The sequence below is a fragment of the Setaria italica genome, chromosome IV, assembly GCF_000263155.2.
Source record: "Setaria italica strain Yugu1 chromosome IV, Setaria_italica_v2.0, whole genome shotgun sequence".
NCBI lineage: Eukaryota > Viridiplantae > Streptophyta > Magnoliopsida > Poales > Poaceae > Setaria > Setaria italica.
Genome location: NC_028453.1, coordinates 2154847 through 2168994, shown reverse-complemented (window position 1 = coordinate 2168994; position 14148 = coordinate 2154847). Strand labels below are relative to the sequence as shown.

At 41.9% G+C, this 14148-nt stretch overlaps 2 protein-coding genes across 3 annotated transcripts; both read left to right on the top strand.

Annotated features, from left to right (window-relative positions):
* The first annotated feature begins 98 nt into the window (after window positions 1-98).
* On the top strand, window positions 99-6817 carry LOC101762019 (carboxypeptidase SOL1). Of its 2 annotated transcripts, XM_004964475.2 has the most exons (15): window positions 99-270; window positions 913-970; window positions 1084-1179; window positions 1714-1744; window positions 1826-1882; window positions 2521-2616; window positions 3002-3124; window positions 3240-3344; window positions 3435-3481; window positions 4711-4836; window positions 4931-5033; window positions 5126-5188; window positions 5740-5823; window positions 5935-5998; window positions 6343-6817. In XM_004964475.2, exons 1-15 carry the CDS (start codon window positions 168-170, stop codon window positions 6639-6641), a joined length of 1455 nt encoding a protein of 484 aa, XP_004964532.1. In that variant the 5' UTR covers window positions 99-167; the 3' UTR covers window positions 6642-6817. The 2 variants fall into 2 exon arrangements, with proteins under 2 accessions (XP_004964532.1, XP_022681898.1); XM_022826163.1 differs by lacking the exon at window positions 1714-1744 and having other exon boundaries at window positions 188-270; window positions 1845-1882.
* A 343-nt stretch (window positions 6818-7160) lies between these two features.
* LOC101761607 (uridylate kinase) lies at window positions 7161-10460 on the top strand. Its single transcript, XM_004964474.3, has 7 exons — window positions 7161-7395; window positions 7900-8047; window positions 8151-8204; window positions 8423-8514; window positions 8979-9205; window positions 9793-9969; window positions 10075-10460. The coding sequence occupies exons 1-7, from the start codon at window positions 7223-7225 to the stop codon at window positions 10218-10220; spliced, it is 1017 nt and encodes a 338-aa protein (XP_004964531.1). The 5' UTR covers window positions 7161-7222; the 3' UTR covers window positions 10221-10460.
* The last annotated feature ends 3688 nt before the right edge of the window (window positions 10461-14148 follow it).

Below are 14148 nucleotides of genomic sequence, written 5' to 3'. Positions count from 1 at the left end.
TGGCCGAGCTGGTTCTATTCTAATTTATAATTCTTCCGTCGGAAGCGGATCGTGCTCCCTCCCGGTCTCATCGGCCCGCGGTCCCTCACCGGGTCAAACCCAAAGCCCACTCGGGTCACTCCCCGAACCCCACCACACCACGTGGGCGGCGGCGTCCTCGCGCGCCCATGGCGATCTCGCGCCTCCACCCCCTCTTCGTCCTCCTCCTGCTCCGCGCCTTCGCCTTGCTTCCCATGCAGGCTGCCGCGAGAGGCAGCCACGGTCCTTCAGGTCTCTCCCTGCTCTTCCCTTCCGTGTGATGTCGGGCCGTCGGGTTTGTATGTGCTTTTCATTGAGGAGCGTTTCCCGTCCGTGTGGGAGCGGTGGGATTGGTTTCAGCTGGGGATCTTCGGAGACTCCGGATCCGGTAGCTCGTTTCATTTTTGTGGGGCTTTATAGAGTTTTTGCTTTGATTGGATCAATTCGTTTTGGGTACTAGAGTGTTTTCTGATTGGGGAGGAACAGTGCACACTGCACAGTGATGGTGAGCACTAATTGGAATTATAAAAAATTGCATGCTCTTGAATACGTGATGAGTGTGTTGACTGTTGAAGGCTACCGTCCATCATGTATTCAGCTTATTAAAACACTGGTATATAAAAATGGGCGTACTTGCCATCAGATGGAATCATAAGGATTAATCTTGAAGAAGCTGGAATTTTGTAATGGATTGCTATGTTCATGTTCTATCCAATATGTATCGATACCCATGCCCTTCTCTGATCTAGTATTCTAGTCAATGTATTCTTATATTGGCTGCCTCAGCATCTATCTGTACATGTCCACACACGTTTGATATAGCTTTCTGCATATAGGTACCTATTTCTATTATCCAGTTACTGATACATATACTAATTTTTTAACCATGTACAGATGATGGAGATCATGGGTTATTTTCACGTAACCTGCTTCAAAAAAAGCCTCATATCACGTATGTTAAAATAAGAACTTTTAACTTTGTTTTTAAGAAAGAAAACAATGTGTGTCTATAATGCTTGATATTATTGGTTGACCATGTTGTGTATGATTTTGGACTAAATTCAGAGAAGAAATGGCTCGTGGATATATGAGCAATGCTGAGCTTGAGATTGCTGTACATGCCTTTGGAAGTCGTTGTTCTAATATCTCCAGGATATACAGGTACATGATGTATAATACTTTACTTCTCTGTGACCATTATATTTAGAGCTTCTAAAACAACCACAAGACCATCAGTTCTTTTAAGCCATGTACACATGTGGGTATTCATTTATGGTATACGGTATAATACAAAGTCTTTGCCGATCATGAGAGAATCACCGATCCATATGTGGTCATATTGATGGGCAATAGCAAATGGTTACAATGAAATATGTAGATTTCAAAAGAAAATTAATCATGAAATGCCACTTCTGAACATAAGTTGTTCATAAGATTCCTGTATAATTCTGTCTTTGTTTATACTATTAAGTTGTTACATGCTCAGATTTTTTTAGCATTATCTAAATAATAAAATATTTGATTTGAATCTTTTCTGTTTATTTGTTATACTACTCTGATATTGTCTTTATCTCAGTTTTTATTGCATTTTTTTCTTTCTTCCTTTACTTTCCTCCCTCCAGTATTCTCATATGTTAAAATTTACTTACCTATTATTTCTTCTCTCTTTGAGAGATAACACAAACCTGTTATCAGCATTGGAAAGAGTGTGAATGATTTTCCATTGGTACGTAACTTCAATTGCAGTACATTTCATATGCCTTGCTTAGTGCCAAATTTATGTACCTGGTAACTGTGCTGATTGTAGTGGGTGATTGAAATATCAGACAAGCCAAGGCAAAAAGAAGCTGAACCAGCATTCAAGGTTTGTGGTACCATTTTCTTAATGACTCTTAACTGGGGCTGTTCTTTTTCAAAATTTGGAGAATGCAACTAAAATTTTGGTTGGAAGTTTTCTGTAATGAATGATCATCTCATCTTATTATTTTATTCATCTAGCCCTTGTGATCTAAAAGGATTCTGTGCCAGAATCATATTCACACATGTGGGATGTGTTCAATGATGATGCGATTCCTTTTTTTCAATCTTAAATTCGATTTCTATGATCCCATATCCTTGCTTTCCTTCTTCATTCGTTATTAATTTATGGGGGACTAACTCTTTCCCCTATATCTTGAGACCATAAAGTAAGCTATTAGTATGCTCAAACTTAGCACGCATTTTTCTGTAGCAGTGAACATTTAATCATTTAATGTCACATTGTCAAATACTCAGCTCACTCTCCTATACTAGGTCCATACTTAAACACATGGTTTTCCTGTGACAAATTGCCATGTTAACAATTATTCTGCTGGCTTGCTCTGTTGCTTGAGTTAGTTATTTCATACTTCTGTTCTTATTCAACTATCAATTGATGATGAATTGACGGGGGTTCTTTATTCTAATCCCAGTGTTAAAGGCACCTTGAATTTATCTGTGATGTAATTTGTGCTGCTCATGCAGTTCATTGGAAATGTTCATGGTGATGAGCCGGTTGGAAGAGAGGTTCTTATGCATCTTGCGAATTGGCTGTGTGATAACTATCTGAAGGATCCATTGGTAATCAAACATTCATCTGTCGCTACTTGCTCTTTGGTCACTGTGCAGTTTACCAATGGCCTGCCCCTTGTGGTTTAGGTTTTTTATGGCTACCTTTAGTATTTTTTGAGTTGTTCAGATGATATCGTAATTTTGAACGGAAGCTATCATGTATAAAGGGTTGAAAATATAATAATTCATGAAATATTATTTGAAATATGAAGTTTGAAATTAAATTAAATTAAATTCTAAAGCATGCTTTTTTTTTACTTATTTGCCAATATATTGTTCAACATTAAGATACCATGTTCAATGTAACTGTGCTGTTTGGCACATGTATTTTCTCTAATCTATGAAAATTGCTGCCAGTATATGGTAAACTCAACATGTGAACTAATTTCTGTAGGCAACTCTAATTGTGGAGAATATGCACCTTCATATACTTCCAACAATGAACCCAGATGGATTTGCTCTTAGATGGCGTGGTAATGCAAATGATATTGATCTCAACCGAGATTTTCCTGACCAAGTGAGTATTCCTTTACGTTGCACCTCTTTTCCTTATGGAAGCTTCTACTGCCCCTTTTGTCCTTTATTTATTTATTTTTTGTAGCCATTCAATTGACACTAACTGAAATTGACAGTTCTTCTCCGCTAACAACGATATCAACTCCAGACAACCTGAAACTAGAGCCATTATGAACTGGGTAAAGCAAGAACACTTCACAGCTTCTGCTAGTTTGCATGGGGTAACTATTCTCTCCTACCCACAGTTATCTGCTATTACTTATCTTGTTGAAATGAGGTTCTATATTATCATCTTATTTGAATTTTTTTAGGGTGCTCTTGTTGCCAATTATCCATGGGATGGAACTAGAGATACAGGGTGATTCCTTCTTCTACCTAAATTCACTTTCAAGTATCTCAACTAATAGTGTTGCTAGTGTGGTAGTGTATGGTTCAGAGGATGTACAATGGATTCTTGTGGTTGCAAATGGTTTATTTAAAGTTTTGATTGCATATAGGTGCTTTAATCTGTTATAATGTGATGTTGCAGCTATTGGTTTATGTTTTCTTAATTCTTTATAGGACAAACTCCATTTTACTACCCCAAACAAGTCACTCTGTCGGTCTGTCCTCTTGACCTCATGACCAAAATTTTGACACTCCCCCAAACTATTTTAAACTGGGTCCATTCACCCCCTTATGCATATTTATATTTTGCTTATCCACATTCAAATTGAGTTTTAAGTTCAAACTTTATCAGATGTACATCGGAAAAAAAAACAGTTATGGAATTTTTCATGTTCTTTTTCGTGTATTTTCACCTTTTTTGGGGAAAAATGTATTTTCATATATTGATGGTTAAATTAGCATCAGTGGCTTCCAACCTATGAATAATCACAAAAAGATCTGATATACTTTTGTAACATCAGGTTTGTTGGCGGTTGTCACCCACAAAGCTTGAACCTAAAACATAATGTGTGTGAGGAGAAACAAAAAAAAATCATTTGGTGGTGAATTAGACTAATAATAATTTGTGTTAGTAAAACGACTTGAAATTGGACAAGATCAGAATTTTGTACGATGGTCAAGGTAAGGACCGTCAAGTGTCAAGGCAGATTAGCTGCATGGATGACTTAGTCTTATGAGCAGCTGATTAACACATTGCCATCTATGAATGATGCTCTCTCTCTCTCTGTGTGTGTGTGTGTGTCACTCAGCGGCGGAGCTTAGACGGGATTATAGAGGGGGCCAATTTAACATGACCAAAGAAAAGAGGAGGCCAGATTAGTATTTTATTTGTAATTGAATGGTGAAATGAAATGTTTCTTTGATGATTTCTCTAGTGTGTGTGTGTGTTGGGGGGTGGGGGGGAGGGGGGGTGGAGTGCATAAAGCTCACTTTGGACCTCAAGAACCACCACTGTTCTCACTACCAATTGGATGTTCTCTCCCTCTCAAAATATCCAGTGATGTGATGATACACCTATTTCCTCAATGCTATGTGTGGTTTCTTTCTTTGCTGCTTTTCACCTCTGCTCTTTAAGGCCACAATTTTACTTGCTTGATTTCACAGTTTAGCATTCTCAACAAAGATTTTACTTTCTCACAGCAAACATTATTACGGATGTCCTGATGATAAGACATTCCGGCACATGGCATCAGTGTATAGTCAGTCCCACTACAACATGTCCTTGAGCAAAGAATTTGAAGGAGGGATAACAAATGGAGCCTTCTGGTAAACAAACAGTAGCATTTTGTTCATACTGCATATGAGACTTTCTGTGTATGTCTGGGCTTTGCATCAATCAACATCCTTGTTTGTGATTCAGGTATCCAATATATGGTGGAATGCAAGACTGGAATTATATACATGGAGGCTGCTTTGAGTTGACTCTGGAGATTAGTGACACAAAATGGCCAAAAGCAGCTGAGGTACCTTTGCATCGAGTTCTCCATGGTTCTGCTTCTGTTTTGCAGATCTTTATTTTTTTTGTTCTGTTGCTTATTCTATTGTTTTGCTACAGCTTCCTGTCATCTGGGAACACAATAGAATGAGTATGCTTAATCTTCTTGCAAGCTTAATAAAGGTAATCAATTGTCTCCTTATGCACTACAAAGGGTGACTTTTGCACTGATTGAAATGAAATGGTGTTAGTTGGTTAGTGAGTTGAGGCACATAACTGCTCATGTTTATACCAGTGTTTTCATGTACTAACTGCTTCATAGTAATGTATGCACCAAGCCAGTTACTGCCTATAATTGAAAATGTCGGGCACAATATTTTTCCAGAAAGGAAGCTGTTTCAGGGTGGGACATTTTGGCTAGTTGGTCTGAGTTCTGAACAAGATCAATCAGTGTTTATCATAATTCGTGTTCACTGTCACCACAATGGCATGCACACTAGGAAGCTTATCCTTTTTCCTTTACAACAAATGTTCATGGCTTGCAATGGATTACTGTACCCAAAGAGCTCGACTGCCTATTTAGTCAGGATTTGTGGGATATGCTTCCTCGTATGTGGTAGAGAACAGAGTTTATCAAACAATACTACAGTTATTCCGATTCCCATTGTTTGTATCATTGTATGCATTGTGGCTTGGTTCATCAGTCTGTTCTGTCATATTAACTCTAGTTTTAGTCAGGAGTTCATGGAAGGATATTTGCAGCAGATACTGGCAGGCCTATACCTGGCTTAGTGATGATAAAGGGCATCGATTCCAAGGTTAGTTTGTTTTGGTAGCATTAGTTCAGTTATGTTAGAATAGACGAATTGATAAATATGGAGTTCTTGTTATATGTTTCCAGGAGTTCCCTAACTTTTTCTTTCTTTTAGGTAAGAGCAAGCAGAGCTTTTGGAGATTACCACCGAATTATTGTGCCTGGTAAGAAATACGAAGGTACGTCACTTTTTCCTCAGAATTTATGTATATGGTTATATCACCTGCAATTGCAAAAGCAATTGGGAATCCTCAGACTGGCATGTCTCTTGACATGGTTTTCTGAAATTTTCTTCGACTTGTATGCCTATCAATCAGAGGTAAATCAATTTGTGCTTGGCAGGAACCAGCCAAGTTTTACCACCTATACGAAACAACATATTCCCCAACTTTTTGCCATGTTTAGCTACTAAGATCAAGTTGACCATCCATTGTATATATAGACTGACAAAACCTGTAGTCTGAAAAGCAAAACGGTCGCTTTCTCTATCCAACTGTGTGACATTTGTTCATGCTTCTTGCAGTTATGGCATCCATGGAAGGCTTCCGATCAAAGTCCACGCACATTGTGCTGGAGCAGGAAGCTGTCAGCCTTGATTTCATCCTGGACCCGGACGGAGTTGATGGGCAGATGAAGCTGCTCCGTAGTGACTACGACTGCCGCTGCGACAATGACAAGATGTTCCATGTTCGAGAAGCTCACCTCTGGCTGTATCTTCTTGTAGTGTGCGGTATCCTGGCCCTCTATTTGGTCTTCAAGAGAAAAGCGGCATCAAGGTTGCTGGCATTCAGATACTCACCCAGACGGCCTGTTGCTGTATAAGAGGAGTTTTACACCCTAGGACAGTTTTGTAACTTAGAGAATCTCACCAAAATGGTCTGTTGTATAAGCTGAATGATGTGTAAGTTTTGCATGGATGGAAAATTTTGTACTGTGAGAATATCACAAATCTCAAGGCATATCGTGTGGTAGATGAAGTTATTTTGAAGTTATTCTAATCTCGTACACACAAAGATTTGCAATTATTCATCTAGGCGCTCAAATGTGCTTCTCACCCATATGAAAAAAAAAACGCTTCTCAAATCATGCTCGGTGGTCTAATGGACGCTTTAGTTTGTTTGTTGGATTGAAGTATTCAAGCTGACAAGCAGCATCTACAATATGCCTGCGAACGAGCCTATTCGAGTCGGGCTCGAGGCTTGGCTTGAGAACGAGCTCGAGCCCCGGTCAGATCTCAGGCTCGGATCGAGCTCGGCTCGAGCTGCAATCGTTCACGAGCTCGAGCCTTGAGGTTGCAGGCTCCGCTAGAGCTCGGCTGCTGAGTATCGAGTCGCGGGCCCACCTCATCATCTTCTCCTCCCGCGTGCCCCCACTTCCTGGGGCGACGGTTGCTTACTCCAACCATGGCCGCCTCCGCCGCCGTGGTGCAGGCTCTCTCCTCGCCACCGTCCCTGTCTCCTCTGCTCCCCTCGCGCCCGAGAGCCCTTCGCATCAACATTCCCCTCTCACTCTCCGCAAAGCCGCGCGCCCGCGCCACCGCCGCCGCCGCCGCCGGTTCCGACTCCTCCAACTTCGGGTACGAACACCTTCACGTTCTCCATGCATGATGTTTGACGTGATTTGTTGGGTCAGGTCGACGGGGTGGGGTTGAGGTGTTCGATGAAATGCTTCTATAATTCTCTTTGTTTTCCTCAAGCACTAGATCGTTAGACGACAATTGCGCAATTGAAAGATTGGGTCTCGCCCCTACCGACTCATGATTTGGTAGGAGGCATACGGACAACACAGAGGAAGCTAGCAATCTTAGCTGTGTAGCCTAGAAAGGGCAGTTTTTTCTATGACGATTGATGACTGTTGTAGTGTTGTGTGACATAAATAGAAATTTTCGCGCTATACATATCCATGGTAGAGGTCCTCAAGTGCGGAATTGTGGTTGGATTCTTTGTAATTGGCAGCTTGCCTATCAGTTTCATCATATCTGCAGCCAATTTTGTAGTACTTCCTTTTGATGCTGAAGACCTGAAGTAATTCTGGATTACCTTTTCTAAAGCATGCATCTCATGCCTCTTCCATTTGTCAGGAATCAAACATCACTGTTGCCGCCGTTCAGCTTTACGCTTGATGAAGGTTCTTCTAGGTCGAAAAGGCCATACAGATGGCAACGTGTACTGCTTAAAGTAAGTGGGGAAGCTCTTGCTGGAGATCGCACCGAAAACATCGACCCAAAGGTGAGTCTTCTTTCGGTGGAGCTGGAACATCTTTCAATCTAAGCGGTAAACAATTAATATGCGCAGGTCATGTAATTTAATTTAACTGTGTGCTGTGTTGCAGATTACAATGGCAATTGCAAGAGAGGTTGCTTCTGTCACCAAGCTAGGTGTAGAGGTGTGCCCTCTCTACTGTCTTTCATTTATTTCTTAATTGTATATACTTGTTTCAAGATTTAGAATTAGTGAAATAAAATGCACATAATTATACTTGATAGTAGGCATTAATTTAATGGTTAGATTCCGTTGCCTTGGAAGCGAGTGCCTTGTATTATCTCGTCTTCTCTAGTATAAGTGTATAACTATATTATGCGTATTAAAAATGTTCACTTGCAGGTTGCTATTGTTGTTGGTGGGGGCAATATCTTCCGTGGGGCCTCTTGGGCTGGATGTAGTGGGCTTGATCGCTCATCAGCGGATTACATCGGGTAATATGTCCAATGCTTGATGTATTTTCGTTCGCTCATCCTATGCTCGGCTTTTATGTGGCATTTTAAAATAAGTTGAAATACGATAAAGTGTGATGTAGTTAAAGCAGGTAATGAAATGAAACCTAAGCCCAATATCAGACCCATTTTGGTAGTTGCATGCATTGTACGTCATTTATTTTAATTTCTTAGCAGTTCAACATTTGTGATATACAAACCACATTTAAATTTGCTGGCGTATTCCATCAAAATAGTTGACTGAGTGGAAATATGAACAATTCTTTTAAGAAACTTGCAATTTTATCGAAGTTGAAGATCGCCTGTAATGTTTTATTTGTGCTCTGTCCATAATATTTGTGTCTCTGCTGCTCATTTTGAAAGACATTTATTGTGACAAGCAATAGTATGATTTCTTAACATAAAAAATTGTTCAACACTACATCTGATCATGTTTCCTAATTCAGCATGTTGGCCACTGTGATGAATGCTATATTTCTTCAAGCAACAATGGAGAGCATTGGAATACCTACCCGTGTCCAAACTGCCTTCCGTATGTCAGAGGTTGCAGAACCATATATACGCAGAAGAGCTGTCAGGCATTTAGAGAAAGGAAGGGTTGTTATATTTGCTGCCGGGACAGGGAACCCATTCTTTACAACTGATACAGCTGCTGCTCTCCGTTGTGCAGAAAGTGAGTTCATCTTGTATTCTTCATCAAACGAACTGCATTTGCTAAAAATAATCTAGAGAAATATGCTTGCAGATATGTGTATTTGTTTCATTCCTAAATAAGTTCTTGCTTTACTGTCAAGCTGTAGTCAGTTGCAGGTAAGTTGACTCAGAAGGACTCTCGCAACAGCAGTTACCTACTTACCTCTCTTCTCTTAGTTTATATAATGATGAACATCCAGTTGCAGATTGAGTTAAAAATGAAAACAGTGGATGTAACTGTTAGGTTAAGCAATAGTTATGCACCTATTTTAAGCCGGTTTTCTGCCACAAGCTGGGACTTGTACAAAACTTGTGTTAGAGTGTATTTTCATTAACTCGTACATATTTACATAAGTAATCTCGAACGCCGCAGGAGAGTTGCGTGTCACATATTTACATAAGTAATCATGAATCACAAGGTCTAGTTTGCCTGTAGAAACATGCTATTAGTGTGAGCTTAAACTTACCTTTCCTAGACTGGCCTTTTAGATGGACAGCATTGTTTCATTCAGTAAAAATTGTTTAACCTAACAGACTGACATTTTCTTCCTGCTATTATGCAAACAGTTAATGCAGAGGTAGTGCTTAAAGCAACAAATGTTGATGGTGTGTACGATGCAGACCCCAGGCATAACCCAAATGCTCACCTTCTTGAGACAGTGAGCTATCATGAAGTGACTACAAGAGATCTCTCGGTAATGGACATGACTGCCATCACACTATGCCAAGAAAACAACATTCCTGGTAAGGATGCTATCATTTTTTTATACTATTTTAGATCCCAGCCTCCACTTTGTGCTGCATTTTATTTCCTATTTAAAATTTTTAATCTGGCAAGTCATTTTGCAGTTGTCGTGTTTAACTTGCAAAAGCCAGGAAACATTGCAAAGGCTATTGTTGGTGAGAAGGTTGGTACCTTTATTGGTTGCACAAGAAATCAGGAACAAAACGGCAATGCAATGGGTGAAGAAAGAAGATTGGTTAACGAGGTGTGAGCTGAACAGCTGCATGAGCTGGGGCTCCCCTTCTTTTCTTATTTAGTTTACGTGTAGGAGGTTTTAGGGAGCTGGTGCTGGATATTAGGCTAGATTAGCTACAAAAATTATGATAGTTGTAACCTTGGAAGAAGACACTCGAATAAAAATTTCACGGTCAAGTGCTGCTATCCTATGTACAATAGACTTAATGAGATCACATAATAAAACTAAATCTGATGAGGATTGCATGTGGCTGCACGTGAAGAACCATTTCACAGCTCCTAGTACCGGTGAGTGGCTCAGTGTGGCATTCTTTCTCAAACTAGTAGAAACATTCAAGTTTATATAATTGCTGGTACCAATCATAATGGCCAATTCTGAGACTGTCCGGTAAGTGTCATGCTGCTGCTATTTGGCATCTCCTGATATCTCTGCCTTTTGGGAGCAATTATGCATGCATTCTTGTAATCTGCTCGTATCGCTTTCCCTCGTTGCGTGCGTGTTATTTCATTTGGGTGAAAAACATTTTCTTAGACACTAATGCTTTATAGTATAGATGAATTTTGACGATTTTTTGCTCGGTATACTTCTAGAGTCATAGCTGTTGTTTGTTAAATCTGGTACGCTGTGCAGCTACAGCATGAAAACGGGATTTTTGTCCCAAAATTCGGTTGAGTTCTCTGCAGATTTGCATTGAATTCCTTCTGGGATGAAAACTAATGGATCCCGATGCTGCATGTGAAATGCAAACGGAAGAAGTTGGAATCCAACCAAAACTGAACAGGTTTTGTGATGGTGAGTGAGCTGGACGAGGCATGGGCCAGTCCTTACAACGAACTGGGCTGTAACCCTTCACGGCCCGGCCCAATAATACCTTTCACAGTCTCTCTGTTCCTTCCACCAGCCCTCGCCACCCGCTGCGCGTGCTCGTCCTCGGTGATGTAAACCTTGCCGGGGAAATAGGGATGGCAACGGGGCGGATTGGAGCCGGCGGGTGAAGCTTCCACTGATTCCCCACCCCCGAAACCCGAACAGTAAACCCACCCCAAACCCGAAACACCAATCGGGTGGAAATGCTGCCTCGACCCAAAAACTCGTGGGTGCCCGAAACCTAGCGGATCCCCGACACCCGTGGGCGAGGGGTGCGGCCGGCGCGCGCGGCCGAGGGGGCGGTGGATGGGTAGCGCGGGGAGGGTGCGGCGGATGGGCGGAGAGGAAGGGGGCGGTGCGGGGAGGGGGCGGCGGCGAATGGGCCGCGGCGGACAGGTGGAGAGGGAGGGGCGGCCGTCGGATGGGCTGCGAGCGGAGAGAGGAACTGAGGGAGAAGGAGGGGGTGGTGCGGGGAGAGAGGAACCGAGGGAGAGGGTGGGGGCGACGCGGGGTTGGAGACGAGAGAGATAGGGAGGTTCCGGTTTATATATTTAGGGTTTCTTACGTGGGTTAGGTTGCATTTTCATTGAGCTAGGAACAAACTTCAAACCCCCAATGGGCACCCGTGGGGGAAAGTCAAAATCCGTCCCGCCCTGCCCCATTTCAGGTCCCCGGACCCGCGGGTGCAAAAATAAACCCACCCTCACCCCTGTCGGGTCCAAAACCCACGGCTTTCGGGTGTAAACCCGCCCGACTGCCCTCCCTGCTCGACGGTGAGGGGAGTCTAATGGGCCGTCAGTGGCAGATGCAGCTCGGTGGAAGTAAATGGGGATTGGGAAATGGGTAGGGTGGCCCGAATTGGTTTTATGGGCTTGCATCAGATCTTCCGTGGGCTTTGAGCATCGAATTGGGTCTCGAACCGACTTAACTTACCGAAAGAGCCACAGATGGTGGCTTGGTCACTCTGGTGTTTTTTAAAATTAGCCATCTCACAATTTTGAAAAGCTCTAAAGAATTTATTTTTAAGATTATAGTAATTAAAAATATGTAAACACTGTACCCTGCTGCTCCACACGCATACACGTATGCACGTCTTCTACACACGCGTGAAATTTGCTCCAGGTACGATTTCTCCTGTACCAATTTTGCTCTATCGATACAGCCGCTCTAGTGGCATTACTCCTCTCGATTTTGATCTACTGCCCTAGCTCCTCTCCCAATCCCAATATATTATCGCACATCCAAATGCTTATCTTCCCTTCTACTCCATCCATTACAAGTTACTATTCATTTTGATTTTTCTAATCTAGACATAGGTATATCCAAGTGACGGTATCTTTTGTGCTTGCATGGAAACAAATAAATCAAAGAAAATAGTACCATCTACCATCGGATGTTCCGATGACCCCCTAGAGAAAACGTTGGAGCAAGCATCAGAGTAATTGGTACGCTACGGAGAAAACCAGGCAAAGTCAACCATCGGATGTTCCGATGGTCACTTTTCTAGTAGCGTCGGACGAATTCTAAGGGATAGGCTTGAAAGACAAACAAAATGCAATAGCACCGGATGATCCAATGGTATGTATAAAAACAGCGTCGGACAAAGAATATTTTCTGTGATCCCTGACAGAAGGTTTTGGCCAGAATATCTTCAGCACCGGATGTTCCGATGGCCCCCCAGAGAAAGTGTCGGAGCAAGCGTCAGAGTAATTGGTACGCTACGGAGAAAACCAGGCAAAGTCAACCATCGGATGTTCCGATGGTCACTTTTCTAGTAGCGTCGGATGAATTCTGAGGGACAGGCTTGGAAGACAAAGAAAATACAATAGCACCGGATGATCCGATGGTATGCACAAAAGCAGCGTCGGACAAAACATGTTTTCTTTGATCCTTGACAGAAGATTTTGGCTAGAATGTCTTCATCACTAGATGATCCGATGGCATCATCGGAGGAAGTGTCGGAGCAATTACGTCAGGGGATCCAATGGCTATGTGACGTGGCCAGTGGCACCGAATGATCCGATGAGGGCATCGGATAAAGCGTCGGATGAATTTCTGGAGAATTTGGATGTTACGATGCAGACTAAAAAATATATCATCGGAACATCCGATGGTATAATTTTTCACTAGCCGTTGGAGCAACAGCTCTTTGAGCCCTTGGGGCTATTTATACCCCCACCACTCACCCATTTGGAGTTGCTGGAGTGTCTAGAGATGCATTGAAGATTAAGACTCATCAAGAACACATACAAGCCACCAAAAATGCTTAAGTGATCCATCAAAGACTTAGCACAAGTTTAGGAGAGTGATTAGTCCTGCATCATAGATTTTATTTGTGTATGGTTATGGCCAACAGCTTCTGTTGCTGTTCCAGGTGCACGATTGGAACCCTGAAAGTCTATTATCGATTCATCATCTCCTTACTGAACCTGAATGTTTGAATTGATGCATCTCCACATGGAACCTGAATGTTTGCACGATTGGAACCTGAATGTTTGAATTGATGCATCTCCACATGGAACCTGAATGTTTGCACGATTGGAACCTGAATGTTTGAATTGATGCATCTCCACGTGGCACGAAACTGTGATCAATTGGCGGATGGGTTCCATTTGTGATGTAACTGGACAAGTTTTCAGCTGCCAAGTTCGCCAGTCTTGCTGTCTGATCCGAACCAACGGCAACCATCACTTCTAATTAGGCATCATGATACTGGTTACAGGGGCTTGCCTGTTTCATCTTGTGTTGAGTTCATACGTAGAAAGTTTTAGCAAATTTCTGATGAAATCTGTCAAAAACTATCCAAAACAAAGAATAATCCGCTCAACAACTGAATGTTATTATTTGCATGTTTTTTATGCGTTCCCTCAACAACTGAATGCGCTAAGACATCCGATTACTACTGGTCCCAAATGCAAACTTGTATTTGGAAGCACACATATAGCATAACTCGTATTGGCAAACCAAAAGTTATCTTCATCCTATCCTAACCAAACGAAACTAGAGTGAAAGCAATGCATTCGGGCACCGTCATGTGAACACCAATTCCTTGCCCATCCTCAAACCTTTTTCTGAC

What these genes read in the sequence shown, in the direction of transcription:
- LOC101761607 (XM_004964474.3), top strand. Translation starts at nt 7,223, where the DNA reads ATGGCCGCCTCCGCCGCCGTGGTGCAGGCTCTCTCCTCGCCACCGTCC. An exon ending in TCATCAGCGGATTACATCGG is followed by an intron (nt 8,515 to 8,978) that starts GTAATATGTCCA and finishes TTCCTAATTCAG; the next exon opens with CATGTTGGCCACTGTGATGA. An exon ending in TGCTCTCCGTTGTGCAGAAA is followed by an intron (nt 9,206 to 9,792) that starts GTGAGTTCATCT and finishes TTATGCAAACAG; the next exon opens with TTAATGCAGAGGTAGTGCTT.
- LOC101762019 (XM_004964475.2), top strand. Translation starts at nt 168, where the DNA reads ATGGCGATCTCGCGCCTCCACCCCCTCTTCGTCCTCCTCCTGCTCCGC. An exon ending in ACCGAGATTTTCCTGACCAA is followed by an intron (nt 3,125 to 3,239) that starts GTGAGTATTCCT and finishes TGAAATTGACAG; the next exon opens with TTCTTCTCCGCTAACAACGA. An exon ending in ATAACAAATGGAGCCTTCTG is followed by an intron (nt 4,837 to 4,930) that starts GTAAACAAACAG and finishes TTTGTGATTCAG; the next exon opens with GTATCCAATATATGGTGGAA.